The 13,842-nt window shown below is 47.6% G+C and overlaps 1 protein-coding gene across 1 annotated transcript; it reads left to right on the forward strand.

The window, feature by feature from the left end:
• Positions 1 to 594: 594 nt before the first annotated feature.
• Positions 595 to 11,264, forward strand: PSMB9 (proteasome 20S subunit beta 9). Its single transcript, XM_035107892.2, has 6 exons — positions 595 to 736; positions 4,176 to 4,243; positions 4,690 to 4,821; positions 6,336 to 6,465; positions 6,542 to 6,683; positions 11,002 to 11,264. The coding sequence occupies exons 1-6, from the start codon at positions 701 to 703 to the stop codon at positions 11,127 to 11,129; spliced, it is 636 nt and encodes a 211-aa protein (XP_034963783.1). The 5' UTR covers positions 595 to 700; the 3' UTR covers positions 11,130 to 11,264.
• The last annotated feature ends 2,578 nt before the right edge of the window (positions 11,265 to 13,842 follow it).

Raw genomic sequence — 13,842 nt, forward strand, 5'->3', positions numbered from 1 at the left:
TGCACACTCGCCTGGGCATACGGGCGCCGCCGCCGCGGATGCAGCAGACACGTCGACTGTGCACAGGTGAATCGTGAAACTGATGGGTCACCACACAGGTCCTGTAGTCCAACCCCGTTGCTCAACGATCTCTCTCGCCTTCTCTCACCATCAGCGCGCAGTGCGTCCTTTGCAAGTGCGAGTTCCCGCACTTGCCCCGCCCCGTAGCCTCGATCTGCGCGAGGAACGACTTGCGCTCTGCACATGCTCTGCGCCGCTCTCGCCTTCGCGATTCTTCCCCATGACAGAGGGTTAAGGCGCATTCGTTCATTCATTCATTTAGAAATATGAACCTCGGCAGCGGCAACAGGTTCTGTCTGCAGCGGATCTCCGGAAGGATCAAGTGTCCAGCACGCTCCGGAGAGGAGCTGACTGCCAGTAATTTGAGCGCTGGGGAAGCGGCTTGGGATGCCTGAAGACCCAGCTCCCCATCCAGGGGCAGCAAAGGCTGCCTTGACCATCTCTCCCCCCCCCCCCCGCCCCACCGCGCCCCATTCAGAGCCGGAGTGGGACTCCCTCCTACGGTAGGTTAAACTTTAACGCGAGGAGAGGCGCCCTCTGACGGCCGCGAGCGGTTCTGCAGGCGTCACCGCCGCCTATCACTTTCGTTCTCGGCGGGTTCCTGCGGAAGAAGCTGCAGCGCTCCGGATCGGGGGCCACCATGGACCACCGCGGGCCGCAGAAGATCAGCATCGGCGTTAGTATCTCTGCGTGTGTCCTGGTCGCGTGGGGGTGGGTGGGGTTTAACTAGGATTCGGAGAGAGCAAGAATCCAAACGCCCCTGGACACTTTGGGGGGGGGTCGCTCCCCCCAAATAGGGGCTAGTTTAGGGCTGGATAGATTGGGGGGGGGGAGAGCGAAATCGGGGAGGGGGCTTAAGGTACATTCACCCGCTGCATGTTAGTGAGGAAAAACGGAGGCAGGAGGTCAGTTTTGCTCCATGAACAGTCATGGATCTCGCCCACACTATTTTATTTTATTTTATTGCCCATACTATTTTACTAAATTATGGGATTTTCGCAAGGCAGAAATCGTTTTCGGAGTGAGGCTCCCCCTTCTAATCCTATTGGCATATCCGCCTGTTGTGGGAAGTACATCATTCTTCCTCTTCCCATATCCCCTACAGAATATTAATAGAATCACAGAAACATAGAATTTGTAGAGCTGGAACAGACCCCAAGGGTCATCTAGTCCAACCCCCTGCATTGCAGAAATCTCAACTAAAGTATCCGTGACAGACGGCCCTGCAACCTCTGCTTAAAAACCTCTGGGGAAGGAATAGGCACAGCTGTTCGCATTTTGCAGCATTTTGCAGAGGAGAAACTGAGGCAGAGAGAGAAAGGTTTCCCCAACATTTAATGACTTATCTGTTAGAAGTGGTGTGACCTCCCCGGGTCCAAAGCTCTACCCACTAGGCCAGGCATGGCAAACTCAGCCCTCCAGATGTTTTGGGACTACAACTCCCATGATCCCTAGCTAACAGGACCAGTGGTCAGGGATGATGAGAATTGTAGTCCCAAAACATCAGGAGGGGCACGTTTGACTATGCCTGCACTAGGCAGTAACACACATTCCCCAAATGGATGAAAAGCAGCTGGGATCAAAGTGAACCAACCAGCCCAGAGCTATGTGCAGTGAACAGCTGTCTGCACATGCACAATAAGCACCAATACCTGCCCCCAGATTCTATGATCTGTATCAGTTAATTCAAATTGAGGACAACCCCCCCCCCAATTATTCATATTTATTATTTTGCATAAGCTTTTCTGGTTTGGTTGGTGAAGCAGCCCCGCAATTCAAACACGTCCAATAGCTTCCCCTCCCCCCCAACCTCCAGACATTGTTGCACAGAGATATATGCATTTGGGTTGTACATGGAGGTCTACCTGAGAGTAAGTCCCATTGAACTCAATGGGATATGCCTGACCAGAGAGGTTAATATCTTCTGCCTTTTACATAAGAAATATCGTAGTGACAGATACAACCAGCAAAACAGTTTCGTACAAAATAGATGCAATCGGGAATACAGTTGACCGTCTTCTGTGCGGATGTACCAGTCAATGGACTTCGCTCCTTTGCAGAGGCAATGGTGGATAATACTGCCTATAAAACAGATAAGCAAGAAGCATGCAGTTTAATGGAAAGGAAGGTGTTCTGGAGCTGCTCGCAGCCCAGGGCTGGCTCCAGGTCTGAGGGTCCTCTGCTAACCGCCCCTCCCAGTCAGTGGGTTTCGGGTGGGCTCCCCTAGATGTGGCGGTTGCACTCTTGTGTAGCCCTGGATGGCTGTGTCTAGCCCCCTTTTCAGTTTCCCAGAATGCTGCAGTGGTGCTCTGCCAGGTGCATTGTGGGAAATGTACGGGCATTTCAGCCACCTGATGCTGCCTGGGTGGGGGGAAGAGGGACCCCCATCAGCATCATTAATGAATGCTAGGAAAAAATGAGGTGCAAGGAACATTGCTGTAAAATGTTTCTTCTGCAGTGGTTCCATCTCCTTTGCCCTGTTGGATGTCAAATAATGATAGTAATATTTATACCCCTAGGGATGCGGGTGGCGCTGTGGTCTAAAACACTGAGCCTATGGCTTGCTGATCAGAAGGTCAGTGGTTCGAATCCCCGCGACGGGGTGAGCTCCCGTTGCTCGGTCTCTGCTCCTGCCCACCTAGCAGTTCGAAAACACGCCAAAGTGCAAGTAGATAAATAGGTACAGCTCCAAGCGGGAAGGTAAACGGCATTTCCAAGTGCTGCTCTGGTTTGCCAGAAGCGGCTTAGTCATGCTGGCCACATAACCTGGAAACTGTCTACGGACAAACGCCGGCTCCCTCGGCCATTAAAGCGAGATGAGCACCCAACCCCAGTCGTCCGCGACTGTACCTAACAGTCAGGGGTACCTTTACCTTTACCTTTATACCCCTGCAAAATGGATCTGTTAATAGGCCCAAAAGAGAGGAAGACAACAAGTGATCCCTGGTAGCACATAGCTATGTCTTTTGGCTCGCATCTTTACTGCTGCAAGATTCCAAAGCCCTGCTTCCTATTTAGATTTAAAGTCAGCCAGTTTATTATTATAATAATATATTTATTAAATTTTCTGTTTTGCAATTTTAAATACTCATTTTACATCCTTAAAATATCTATGACTTCCCTTCTTCTCTTTCTGTGGTTCACGTTACATATCATAAATTTCTGCATCTTTTACAAAAGCTATACCATTCAGTATTCCATTATTGCATCCACCGAAACTTATTTACACTTTTTAAATTATCTTAATGCTGCCAGCGTTCTTAGCTGTTCACAGTTCTTTCCCATACAGTGGTGCCTCGCAAGACGAATTTAATTCGTTCTGCGAGTCAATTTGTTTTGTGAAAAATTCGTCTTGCGAATCGCGGTTTCCCATAGGAATGCATTGAAATTTATTTTTTTGCCCATAGGAACACATTAATTACATTTCAATGCATTCCTATGGGAAACCGCGATTCGCAAGATGAATTTTTCGCAAAACAAATCCGTCTTGCGAGTCACCTTCAGATCGCAAGACGCATTCGTCTTGCGAAAAATTTGTCTTGCAGGGCATTCGTCTTGCGAAGTACCACTGTATATTCAATAAACATTTTCCAATCTTCTTTAAACGTATGTTTGAAGCAAATGTTGGAAACTATAACCAGCAGTATTTTATCCTCTCTTCTCTACAGTAGCCTAATTAAGAATAATAATAATACTAATAAATAAATAAATAAATAAATAAATATAACAATAACTCTGCTTCATTTAGAATCCAGCTGTCTCACTGATTGCACGAGTCTAAAACTATCAGTGCCAGAGGGCCAGGGCCTCCAAGCACCGATGAAAACCCTATCCCCCATTTCTTCTCCTTTGCAAAAGATCTTCATGGAGTCTGCTTCCCTGGGGCAAATGGGACACTGCCCCACCGGCCTCACTCTGCCCTCAACCAGCCTCCACCTGCCTGCCTGCTCAGTCTCGGTGTTGCCCTTGTCAAACTCAGTGGGGAGGAGCAATAGAATTAGTTGGTTCTGGCGCCACCTTCTGTTCGGCTCCTGGCCTACTGTCCTACTGGATTCCAAGGGGCACCAGTCACCCCTGAAAGAACTCAGGACTCCCCCTTCTTTCCCCTTCTGCAGACAACCATCATGGCCGTGGAGTTTGACGGAGGGGTTGTGATTGGATCTGACTCCCGAGTATCTGCAGGGTAAGTGCTGTGCGTATGAGAAAGAGGGGTGTTTGTGTGTTTGTGTACACCTGTCTAATGTCTGGTCTCTCCACCCAATGGTGGGGAATCGCAGGGCAGTGTAACATTTCCTAGGCTAGTTTTCTGGGAGGGAGTTTCCTTCCTCCGAGATGCATATCTCTTTATCCAAACGAGGCCTTGAACGCATGAAGAAAAGCCACCTTCCACAGGACTAGCTGCTTGCGCAGTTAACTGGCTGGCTTCCAAAGTTCTCTGTTTACAGCTGTTGGTTGCTGGAACCAAGTGTGCTGAGCCATGCATGGCAGGCAAAATGCCCACCTCTGATTTCCTCTGTTGAAATATTTCTGGGATTCCTTTTCTGGAGTTGTGGGAATGTTGACTTTTGCCACTGTAATCACTCTCTCTCCTTTCACACTGTGCCTTTGACATCTCCTTCCGTCTCCCAGGGAGTCTGTGGTGAACTGCGTGTTCAACAAACTGGAGCGGCTGCACAACCGAATTTATTGTGCCCTCTCTGGCTCGGCGGCGGATGCCCAGGCCATTGCCGACATGGTGAACTACCACCTAGAGCTGCACAGGTGAATGGGGCCTCCAAAAAAAGTTGTTCGTAAACCCATAAAATTGCTCGTAATCCAAAAGAAACAGGTTGTAATAATAAAAAAAGTTAGCAAACCGGGGCGTGCACTTCCGGGTTTGAATCGGTCGTAATCCAAAATGGTCGTAAACGAGGCTGTCCGCAAACCAAGGTACCACTGTATTATTTTGTTGTAAAAAAAGGAGGGTAATATATATATTAAAGGAAAAATATATAAAGAAAATGGGCATCTGGACTCATGTGGCTATGTTTTAAAAAATAAGAATAAAGGGAGGGTGGTGGTGTGACCAGCCTCAATGATTTGGCAGGCCTTGTAGCATTCTTGTGTCCGTCCGTCCCCAAAATTTGCCATTTTCACCATTTCCTGCTGCTTTCTAGATGGTAATAGGTGGGGTGGGGTGGGGGCTGGGTCTTGGCCCTGAGGTCTAGCCCCACTGCCAGCTGCAAGGCTCAAGATGGCAGACCCCATCAAATTTTAAGCCACCTGGCGATTGATTCAAATGTGTGAACTCAGCCTGGTTTCAGGAAGAGAATACAGTTTAGAATCATAGAATCATAGAATCATAGAGTTGGAAGAGACCACAAGGGCCATCGAGTCCAACCCCCTGCCAAGCAGGAAACACCATCAAAGCATTCTTGACATGTGGCTGTCAAGCCTCTGCTTAAAGACCTCCAAAGAAGGTCTTTATTGGTGCCACACCACCCTCTAGTGGCCAAAGAAGGAAGAGGTCTCTGTTCTCTGTTATCACCTGATTTCCCAGAAAGGGAGATTCCAGACTCAGCCGTTAAGGCTGTTGCTATTATGAGATAGCCTGCAGCCAATCGGAAGCCGCGCCTTGGTTTCAAAATGTTTTGGAAGTCAAACGGACTTCTGGAACGGATCCCATTCGACTTCTAAGGTAGCACTGTACATGTGAAAGGGGCATGTGCAGATCTCTTCACATTCAGTGTGTATTTTAAATTGAGGGGAGCATATCCTATATAGAAATAGCACGATCAATGCTCTTATTCTCACACAAGAGAATCAGTAGGTTTGCAGAGATGGGGGGACACCCCCAAAATTTTCAGAAATACAAAAAAAAAACTTTAAGGGGGGAAAATGTGAAGGGTGGGAGAAAGACAACCCCCCCAAAAAAACAGGCCAGTGAGGATTGAGCTTGCTCAGTAGTCACAGAATGCTGAATGTGATGGAGTACAGTGGTACCTCGGTTTACAAACACAATTGGTTCCGGAAGTCCGTACTTAACCTGAAGCGTACTTAACCTGAAGCGAACTTCCCATTGAAAGTAATGGAAAGTGGATTAATGCGTTCCAGACAGGTCCGCGGAGTACTTAAACTGAAAATACTCAAACCGAGGTGTACTTAAACCGATGTATGACTGTATTTTGAAACCGGGCATGGCTGGCTGGCTGGCTAGAACCCTGAACTGTCGTGGTTTTGTTACAGGACCCAATTTCCCTCATTTTTGCGCAATATTTCGTTTGTCTCCCTGGCAGCTTGAACGTGGAGGGTCCCCCGCTGGTCCTGGCCGCAGCCACCTTGGTGAAAAACATCAGCTACAAGTACAAGGAGGAGTTTTCGGCTCACCTCATGGTGGCAGGATGGGACCCCAAGAAAGGCGGGCAGGTAAGCAGAGAGAATGGTGGGCCAGGGATGGTTTCTGCCGTGCCACTTCCTCCACTCATTCTCTGCTACCTTCCAGGTGTACGGGACTCTGGGCGGGATGATGACCCGGCAGCCTTTTGCGATTGGCGGATCCGGGAGCACTTACATTTACGGCTACGTGGACTCTGCCTACAAGCCTGGAATGAGCCGGGAGGAATGCCGCCAGTTCACAATGAACGGTAGCCGTCTAAGCTGTGTTCATTTCAAGGTGGTGGCGTGAAAGGGACTCTTTTGGGGGGTCAAGAGGCTAGACTGCTAGAAAGTCCAGTCCCCTCTTTACGGGAGGTGCAGATTTTGACTCAAACTCGGAGAGAAGTAGCTCAGAAAGATGCAGTTTGGAGAACCATTGCGAACCACTGTTGATTGTTGTTAACCACTGGAGGAAGTAGCAGTATTTCCTTTAAATAGGTTGTGGTTTCTATAGCTATGCAAGTGGCTCCATAAAAGCAACAGGGCCCCACTAGGCATTGAAAGAAGAAGAAGAAGAAGAAGAAGAAGAAGAAGAAGAAGAAGAAGAAGAAGAAGAAGAAGAAGAAGAAGAAGAAGAAGAAGAAGAAGAAGAAGAAGAAGAAGAGGAGGGAGGAGGGGTACTTTGGATTTGATATCCCGCTTCATCACTATCCTGAGGAGTCTCAAAGCGGCTAACATTCTCCTTTCCCTTCCTCCCCCACAACAGACACCCTGTGAGGTGGGTGGGGCTGAGAGACTTCAGAGAAGTGTGACCAGCCCAAGGTCACCCAGCAGCTGCATGTGGAGGAGCAGGGAAGTGAACCCAGTTCACCAGCTTACAAGTCCACCGCTCTCAACTACTACACCACACTGGCTCCCATCTTAACATTTAAAGTGTTATGATGCCACTTTAAAATATCATGGCTTCCCCCAAATAATTCTGGGAACTGTAGTTTGGCAAGGATGCTGAGAGCTAACAACTCTCAGCATCCTTACCAAACTACAGTTCCCAGACCCCTTATTCCCTCCACAAAGCTACAGTTCCCAGAGTGGTTTAACAATCGATCCCTGTTCTTCACAAGGGAACTTTGGGAATTGTAGCCCCGCAAGCAGACTTGTTGTTGTTTAGTCGTTTAGTCGTGTCCGACTCTTCGTGACCCCATGGACCAGAGCACGCCAGGCACTCCTGTCTTGCACTGCCTCCCGCAGTTTGGTCAAACTCATGTTCGTAGCTTCGAGAACACTGTCCAACCATCTTGTCCTCTGTCGTCCCCTTCTCCTAGTGCCCTCAATCTTTCCCAACATCAGGGTCTTTTCCAAGGATTCTTCTCTTCTCATGAGGTGGCCAAAGTATTGGAGCCTCAGCTTCACGATCTGTCCTTCCAGGGAGCACTCAGGGCTGATTTCCTTAAGAATGGATAGGTTTGATCTTCTTGCAGTCCATGGGACTCTCAAGAGTCTCCTCCAGCACCATAATTCAAAAGCATCAATTCTTCGGCGATCAGCCTTCTTTATGGTCCAACTCTCACTTCCATACATCACTACTGGGAAAACCATAGCTTTAACTATACGGACCTTTGTCGGCAAGGTGATGTCTCTGCTTTTTAAGATGCTGTCTAGGTTTGTCATTGCTTTTCTCCCAAGAAGCAGGCGTCTTTTAATTTCGTGACTGCTGTCACCATCTGCAGTGATCAAGGAGCCCAAGAAAGTAAAATCTCTCACTGCCTCCATTTCTTCCCCTTCTATTTGCCAGGAGGTGATGGGACCAGTGGCCATGATCTTGGTTTTTTTGATGTTGAGCTTCAGACCATATTTTGCGCTCTCCTCTTTCACCCTCATTAAAAGGTTCTTTAATTCCTCCTCGCTTTCTGCCATCAAGGTTGTGTCATCTGCATATCTGAGGTTGTTGATATTTCTTCCAGCAATCTTAATTCCGGCTTGGGATTCATCTAGTCCAGCCTTTCGCATGATGAATTCTGCATATAAGTTAAATAAGCAGGGAGACAATATACAACCTTGTCGTACTCCTTTCCCAATTTTGAACCAATCAGTTGTTCCATATCCAGTTCTAACTGTAGCTTCTTGTCCCACATAGAGATTTCTCAGGAGACAGATGAGGTGATCAGGCACTCCCATTTCTTTAAGAACTTGCCATAGTTTGCTGTGGTCGACACAGTCAAAGGCTTTTGCATAGTCAATGAAGCAGAAGTAGACGTTTTTCTGGAACTCTCTAGCTTTCTCCATAATCCAGCGCATGTTTGCTATTTGGTCTCTGGTTCCTCTGCCCTTTCGAAATCCAGCTTGCACTTCTGGGAGTTCTTGGTCCACATACTGCCTAAGCCTGCCTTGTAGAATTTTAAGCATAACCTTGCTAGCGTGTGAAATGAGCGCAATTGTGCGGTAGTTGCAGCATTCTTTGGCACTGCCCTTCTTTGGAATTGGGATGTAGACTGATCTTCTCCAATCCTCTGGCCATTGCTGAGTTTTCCAAACTTGCTGGCATATTGGGTGTAGCACCTTAACAGCATCATCTTTTAAAATTTTAAACAGTTCAGCTGGAATATCATCACTTCCACTGGCCTTGTTATTAGCAATGCTTTCTAAGGCCCATTTGACTTCACTCTCCAAGATGTCTGGCTCAAGGTCAGCAACCACACTACCTGAGGTGTACGAGACCTCCATATCTTTCTGGTATAATTCCTCTGTGTATTCTTGCCACCTCTTCTTGATGTCTTCTGCTTCTGTTAGGTCCTTACCACTTTTGTCCTTGATTATGGTAATCTTTGTACGAAATGTTCCTTTCATATCTCCAATTTTCTTGAACAGATCTCTGGTTTTCCCCATTCTATTGTTTTCCTCTATTTCTTTGCATTGCTCATTTAAGAAGACCCTCTTGTCTCTCCTTGCTGTTTTTTGGAAATCTGCATTCAGTTTCCTGTATCTTTCCCTATCTCCCTTGCATTTTGCTTGCCTCCTCTCCTCCGCTATTTGTAAGGCCTCGTTGGACAGCCATTTTGCTTTCTTGCATTTCCTTTTCCTTGGGATGGTTTTCATTGCTGCCTCCTGTATAATGTTACGAGCCTCCATCCATAGTTCTTCAGGCACTCTGTCCACCAAATCTAAATCCTTAAACCTGTTCCTCACTTCCACTGTGTATTCATAAGGGATTTGATTCAGATTGTATCTTACTGGCCCAGTGGTTTTTCCTACTTTCTTCAGTTTAAGCTGGAATTTTGCTGTAAGAAGCTGATGATCTGAGTTACAGTCAGCTCCAGGTCTTGTTTTTGCTGACTGTATAGAGCTTCTCCATCTTTGGCTGCAGAGAATATAATCAATCTGATTTCGATGCTGTCCATTTGGTGATATCCATGTGTAGAGTCGTCTCTTGTGTTGTTGGAATAGAGTGTTTGTGATGACCAGCTTGTTCTCTTGACAGAACTCTATTAGCCTTTGCCCTGCTTCATTTTGAACTCCAAGGCCAAACTTGCCAGTTGTTCCTTTTATCTCTTGATTCCCTACTTTAGCATTCCAGTCCCCTGTAATGAGAAGAACATCCTTCTTTGGTGTCATTTCTAGAAGGTGTTGTAGGTCTTCATAGAATTGGTCAATTTCACTTTCTTCAGCACCGGTAGTTGGTGCATAAACTTGGATTACTGTGATGTTAAAAGGTCTGCCTTGGATTCGTATCGAGATCATTCTGTCATTTTTGAGATTGCATCCCATTAAAGCTTTTGCCACTCTTTTGTTGACTATGAGGGCCACTCCATTTCTGCTACAGGATTCTTGCCCACAGTAGTAGATATGATAGTCATCCGAACTGAATTCGCCCATTCCCTTCCATTTTAGTTCACTGATGCCCAGGATGTCGATATTTATTCTTGTCATCTCATTTTTGACCACATCCAGCTTACCTCCACTCATGGTTCTTACATTCCAGGTTCCTATGCAATATTTTTCTTTACAGCATCGGACTTTCCTTTTGCTTCCAGGCATATCCGCAACTGAGCGTCCTTTCGGCTTTGGCCCAGCCGCTTCATCAGCTCTGAATCTACTTGTACTTGTCCTCCGCTCTTCCTCAGTAGCATGTTGGACGCCTTCCGACCTGAGGGGCTCATCTTCCAGCGTCATAACTTTTATATGCCTGTTGTCTTTGTCCATGGAGTTTTCTTGGCAGGGATACTGGAGTGGCTTGCCAGTTCCTTCTCCAGGTGGATCACGTTTAGTCAAAACTCTCCACTATGACCTGTCCATCTTGGGTGGCCCTGCATGGCATAGCTCATAGCTTCTCTGAGTTATTCAAGCCACTTCGCCACGACAAGGCATTGATCCATGAAGGAGCAGTCAGCACCCTTAACAAACTACAGTTCCCAGGCTTCTTTGGGGGAAGGCTCGGCTGTTTAAAGTGCTTTGATACGCTTTAAACAAATAGTGCTGATAGTCCCTAACAACAACAACAAATTTATTATATCATGCCCATCCTCAAAGCTTTTTCTATAGCATCAGCTGAATTTAAATGCCCCTTTTCCTTTCTCTTCCCTCTCCTTTCAGCCATTGCCCTCGCCATGTGCCGGGACGGATCCAGCGGGGGAGTCATTTACCTCGCCACCATCACCAAAGATTTTGTTAAGGAGGAAGTTGTCGTGGGAGACGAGATTCCCAAGTTCTACGACGAATGAATTTGTTCCCCTCCCCTCTTTTTTTTTGTATTCCCATGGACAATGGGGCACTGACCCCCCAGCCTCAGTGTGCCCCCACCTACCTACCTTCTTACTTACAGCAGCCTGCCTTTGGCTCTGGCTCCCCCTAGTGTTGGCCTCCCTGCCTCCTGCCCTATCAGTCTCAATGTACACCACCCTCTGTTGACAGTAATAAACTTTGCTAGAGAAAAACTCTGCCCCGTGTCGTCCATGGGACAGAGGCTTTCCACCGCATGGACACATGCATGTTCAGTCGTGCCTGCGCATGCACACATGCATGTTCACAGTCGTGCCTGCACACACCTCTGTGTGAGAATCTGCTTTGTCAACATCTTAATTGGGTCCATAAAGGGGGAAAAGAAGCGAAGCTGGTGTGTCTCCACTCTTTTTGAGGTGCCGGGAATCCTTTTCCACAGCACTGACATATCAATGGCATCTCAGGACCTTCATTTGACTGGTGCATGTACAGAAGTTGATAAATGGAGACCTCTTTTGCTGAGAAAGTCAGTCCTTTGTCTTTCTTCTTCAGTGCAAATGGATCTCTGTGCTTATGTACACTCTCACCCATTTCTCCACAGTCCCTATTCGTATTTTCTCGCTTTCTCGGGGTTTTTTTTTGCGATCCTCCGCTGCCCCCTGTCGGCTGTTTTCTTCCCCAGCTGAAATGGAAATCAGGCAATTTCCAAGAAATCGTTCAAGGGACCAGTTTAAGCACATCACATTTATTTTTAAAACAGCACATGCAGAAAACTGAATTCCCTTTTCCCCACAACCTCTCCCAATCTTCAAACATTATATTATGCCCCACATCTCTAGCCCATTCTATAAACCCCGATTTCACTTGTTCGTCATCTGAAGTTGCCTTCTGCAGGGTCAAACTACGGTCCTTCTAGCTTAGAATTGTTGGCACCAACATGTGGCATAGAGTCACAAAAAGTATTTTGCTTTTTTTAAAAAGAACGCTGCACACTGTCATCCTAAAATATGGTATGATGGAGAGCAGTAAAAAAATGATGCAAAGTTCCCAAAGTTCTTGCAGAACAAAAGCCCCGAACCCTTAAATCTGAAGAAGAAGAGTTTGGATTTGATATCCCGCTTTATCACTACCCTAAGGAGTCTCAAAGCGGCTAACATTCTCCTTTCCCCTCCTCCCCCACAACAGACACCCTGTGAGGTGGGTGGGGCTGAGACTTCAAAGAAGTGTGACTAGCCCAAGGTCACCCAGCAGCTGCATGTGGAGGAGCGGGGAAGTGAACCCGGTTCCCCGGATTACGAGTCTACTGCTCTTAACCACTACACCACACTGGCCCTAGCCAGAAGAGGGGGGGAAGGTCTAAAGAAATCCCATCTGCGATAGGAAGCACAAAGATCAGCCCATTGTAGGGCCAAGTATTTTTCGACTTGCTGGCTTGACACAATCCTTTAAACAGAGGTTCCTCCACCTGGTGTCCTGAGGCCCATCCTGGAATTCTCCAATTGAGCTTCTTAGGATTTCCAGCTTGCATCTCTTCCTTGAACAGCCCCATACTGTCAATACAGGGCTCTTTCTTATTCGATGTCCTGCCATTGGGCAGGCAAAATAACTCCACAGGAGGAGGGCGATCTACCCACCTCTCCGCTCAGATGTCAGAGAGGTTCCTCCATTTCTACTGCTCTTCCAGCCGACATATCTGCTGCAGAAAAACACACAGGAGGGTGTCAGGTAAACTGAGCACGGTGAAGCTGGCATGGGATGGTGGCATCCTAATAACAGAGTCAGAGCATCTCTAGTCCAAGCCAACCCCCCCTTGCAGAGGACTCCTTCCCTGGCCATGATCAAGACACATGAAATGTACAGGAAGCAAAGGTCAAAAAGACACCTTATGGGCAAAAGTATCCAGGTGAGGCTTGTTATGGACAAGTGGGTGGGGGCTACCCAACCAACACATCAGAAGCGTTGGTCTCCTGAGCTTTGCTCCAGAGCAAAGGAGCTCGCTTTGCTGCATAGCACGACATGCAATTACATACATACCACTGGTTTCTATACATTTCCCTCCATTAGACAACCTATAGGTAAAGAAAAGGAGTTTGGATTTGATACCCCGCTTTATCACTACCCTAAGGAATCTCAAAGCTGCTAACATTCTCCTTTCCCTTCCTCCCCCACAACAAACACTCTGTGAGGTGAGTGTGGCTGAGAGATTTCAGAGAAGTGAGACTAGCCCAAGGTCACCCAGCAGCTGCATGTGGAGGAGCGGGGAAGCGAACCCAGTTCACCAGATTACGAGTCCACCGCTCTTAACCACTATACCACTCTGGCTCTCAGTGGAGACTATTGCAAGCAGATTTTATTAGCAGGTTTTATTCTCACTTGTAATGTAACACATTAGCAGGTTTTATTCTCACTTGTAACAAATACTATTGATAATATGGATGGATATAAAATATAGATTATAGAGACTTCAGAGAAGTGTAACTAGCCCAAGGTCACCCAGCAGCTGCATGTGGAGGAGCGGGGAAGCGAACCCAGTTCCCCAGATTATGAGTCTACCGCTCTTAACCACTACACCACACAGGGCCGGCCCTACGGCCAGGCTGGGTGGCGCAGGGAGCCATGGTGCCGGCCGCCTGGGGGGGCGCCGCACAGCTGCGCCCGCCCGCCGGCCGCTCCGCCACGCAGCAGCAGCCTTGGCAGCCACGCTGCATGTGCCCC

This window comes from Zootoca vivipara, chromosome 2 (genome assembly GCF_963506605.1).
Source record: "Zootoca vivipara chromosome 2, rZooViv1.1, whole genome shotgun sequence".
Taxonomy (NCBI): Eukaryota; Metazoa; Chordata; class Lepidosauria; order Squamata; family Lacertidae; genus Zootoca; species Zootoca vivipara.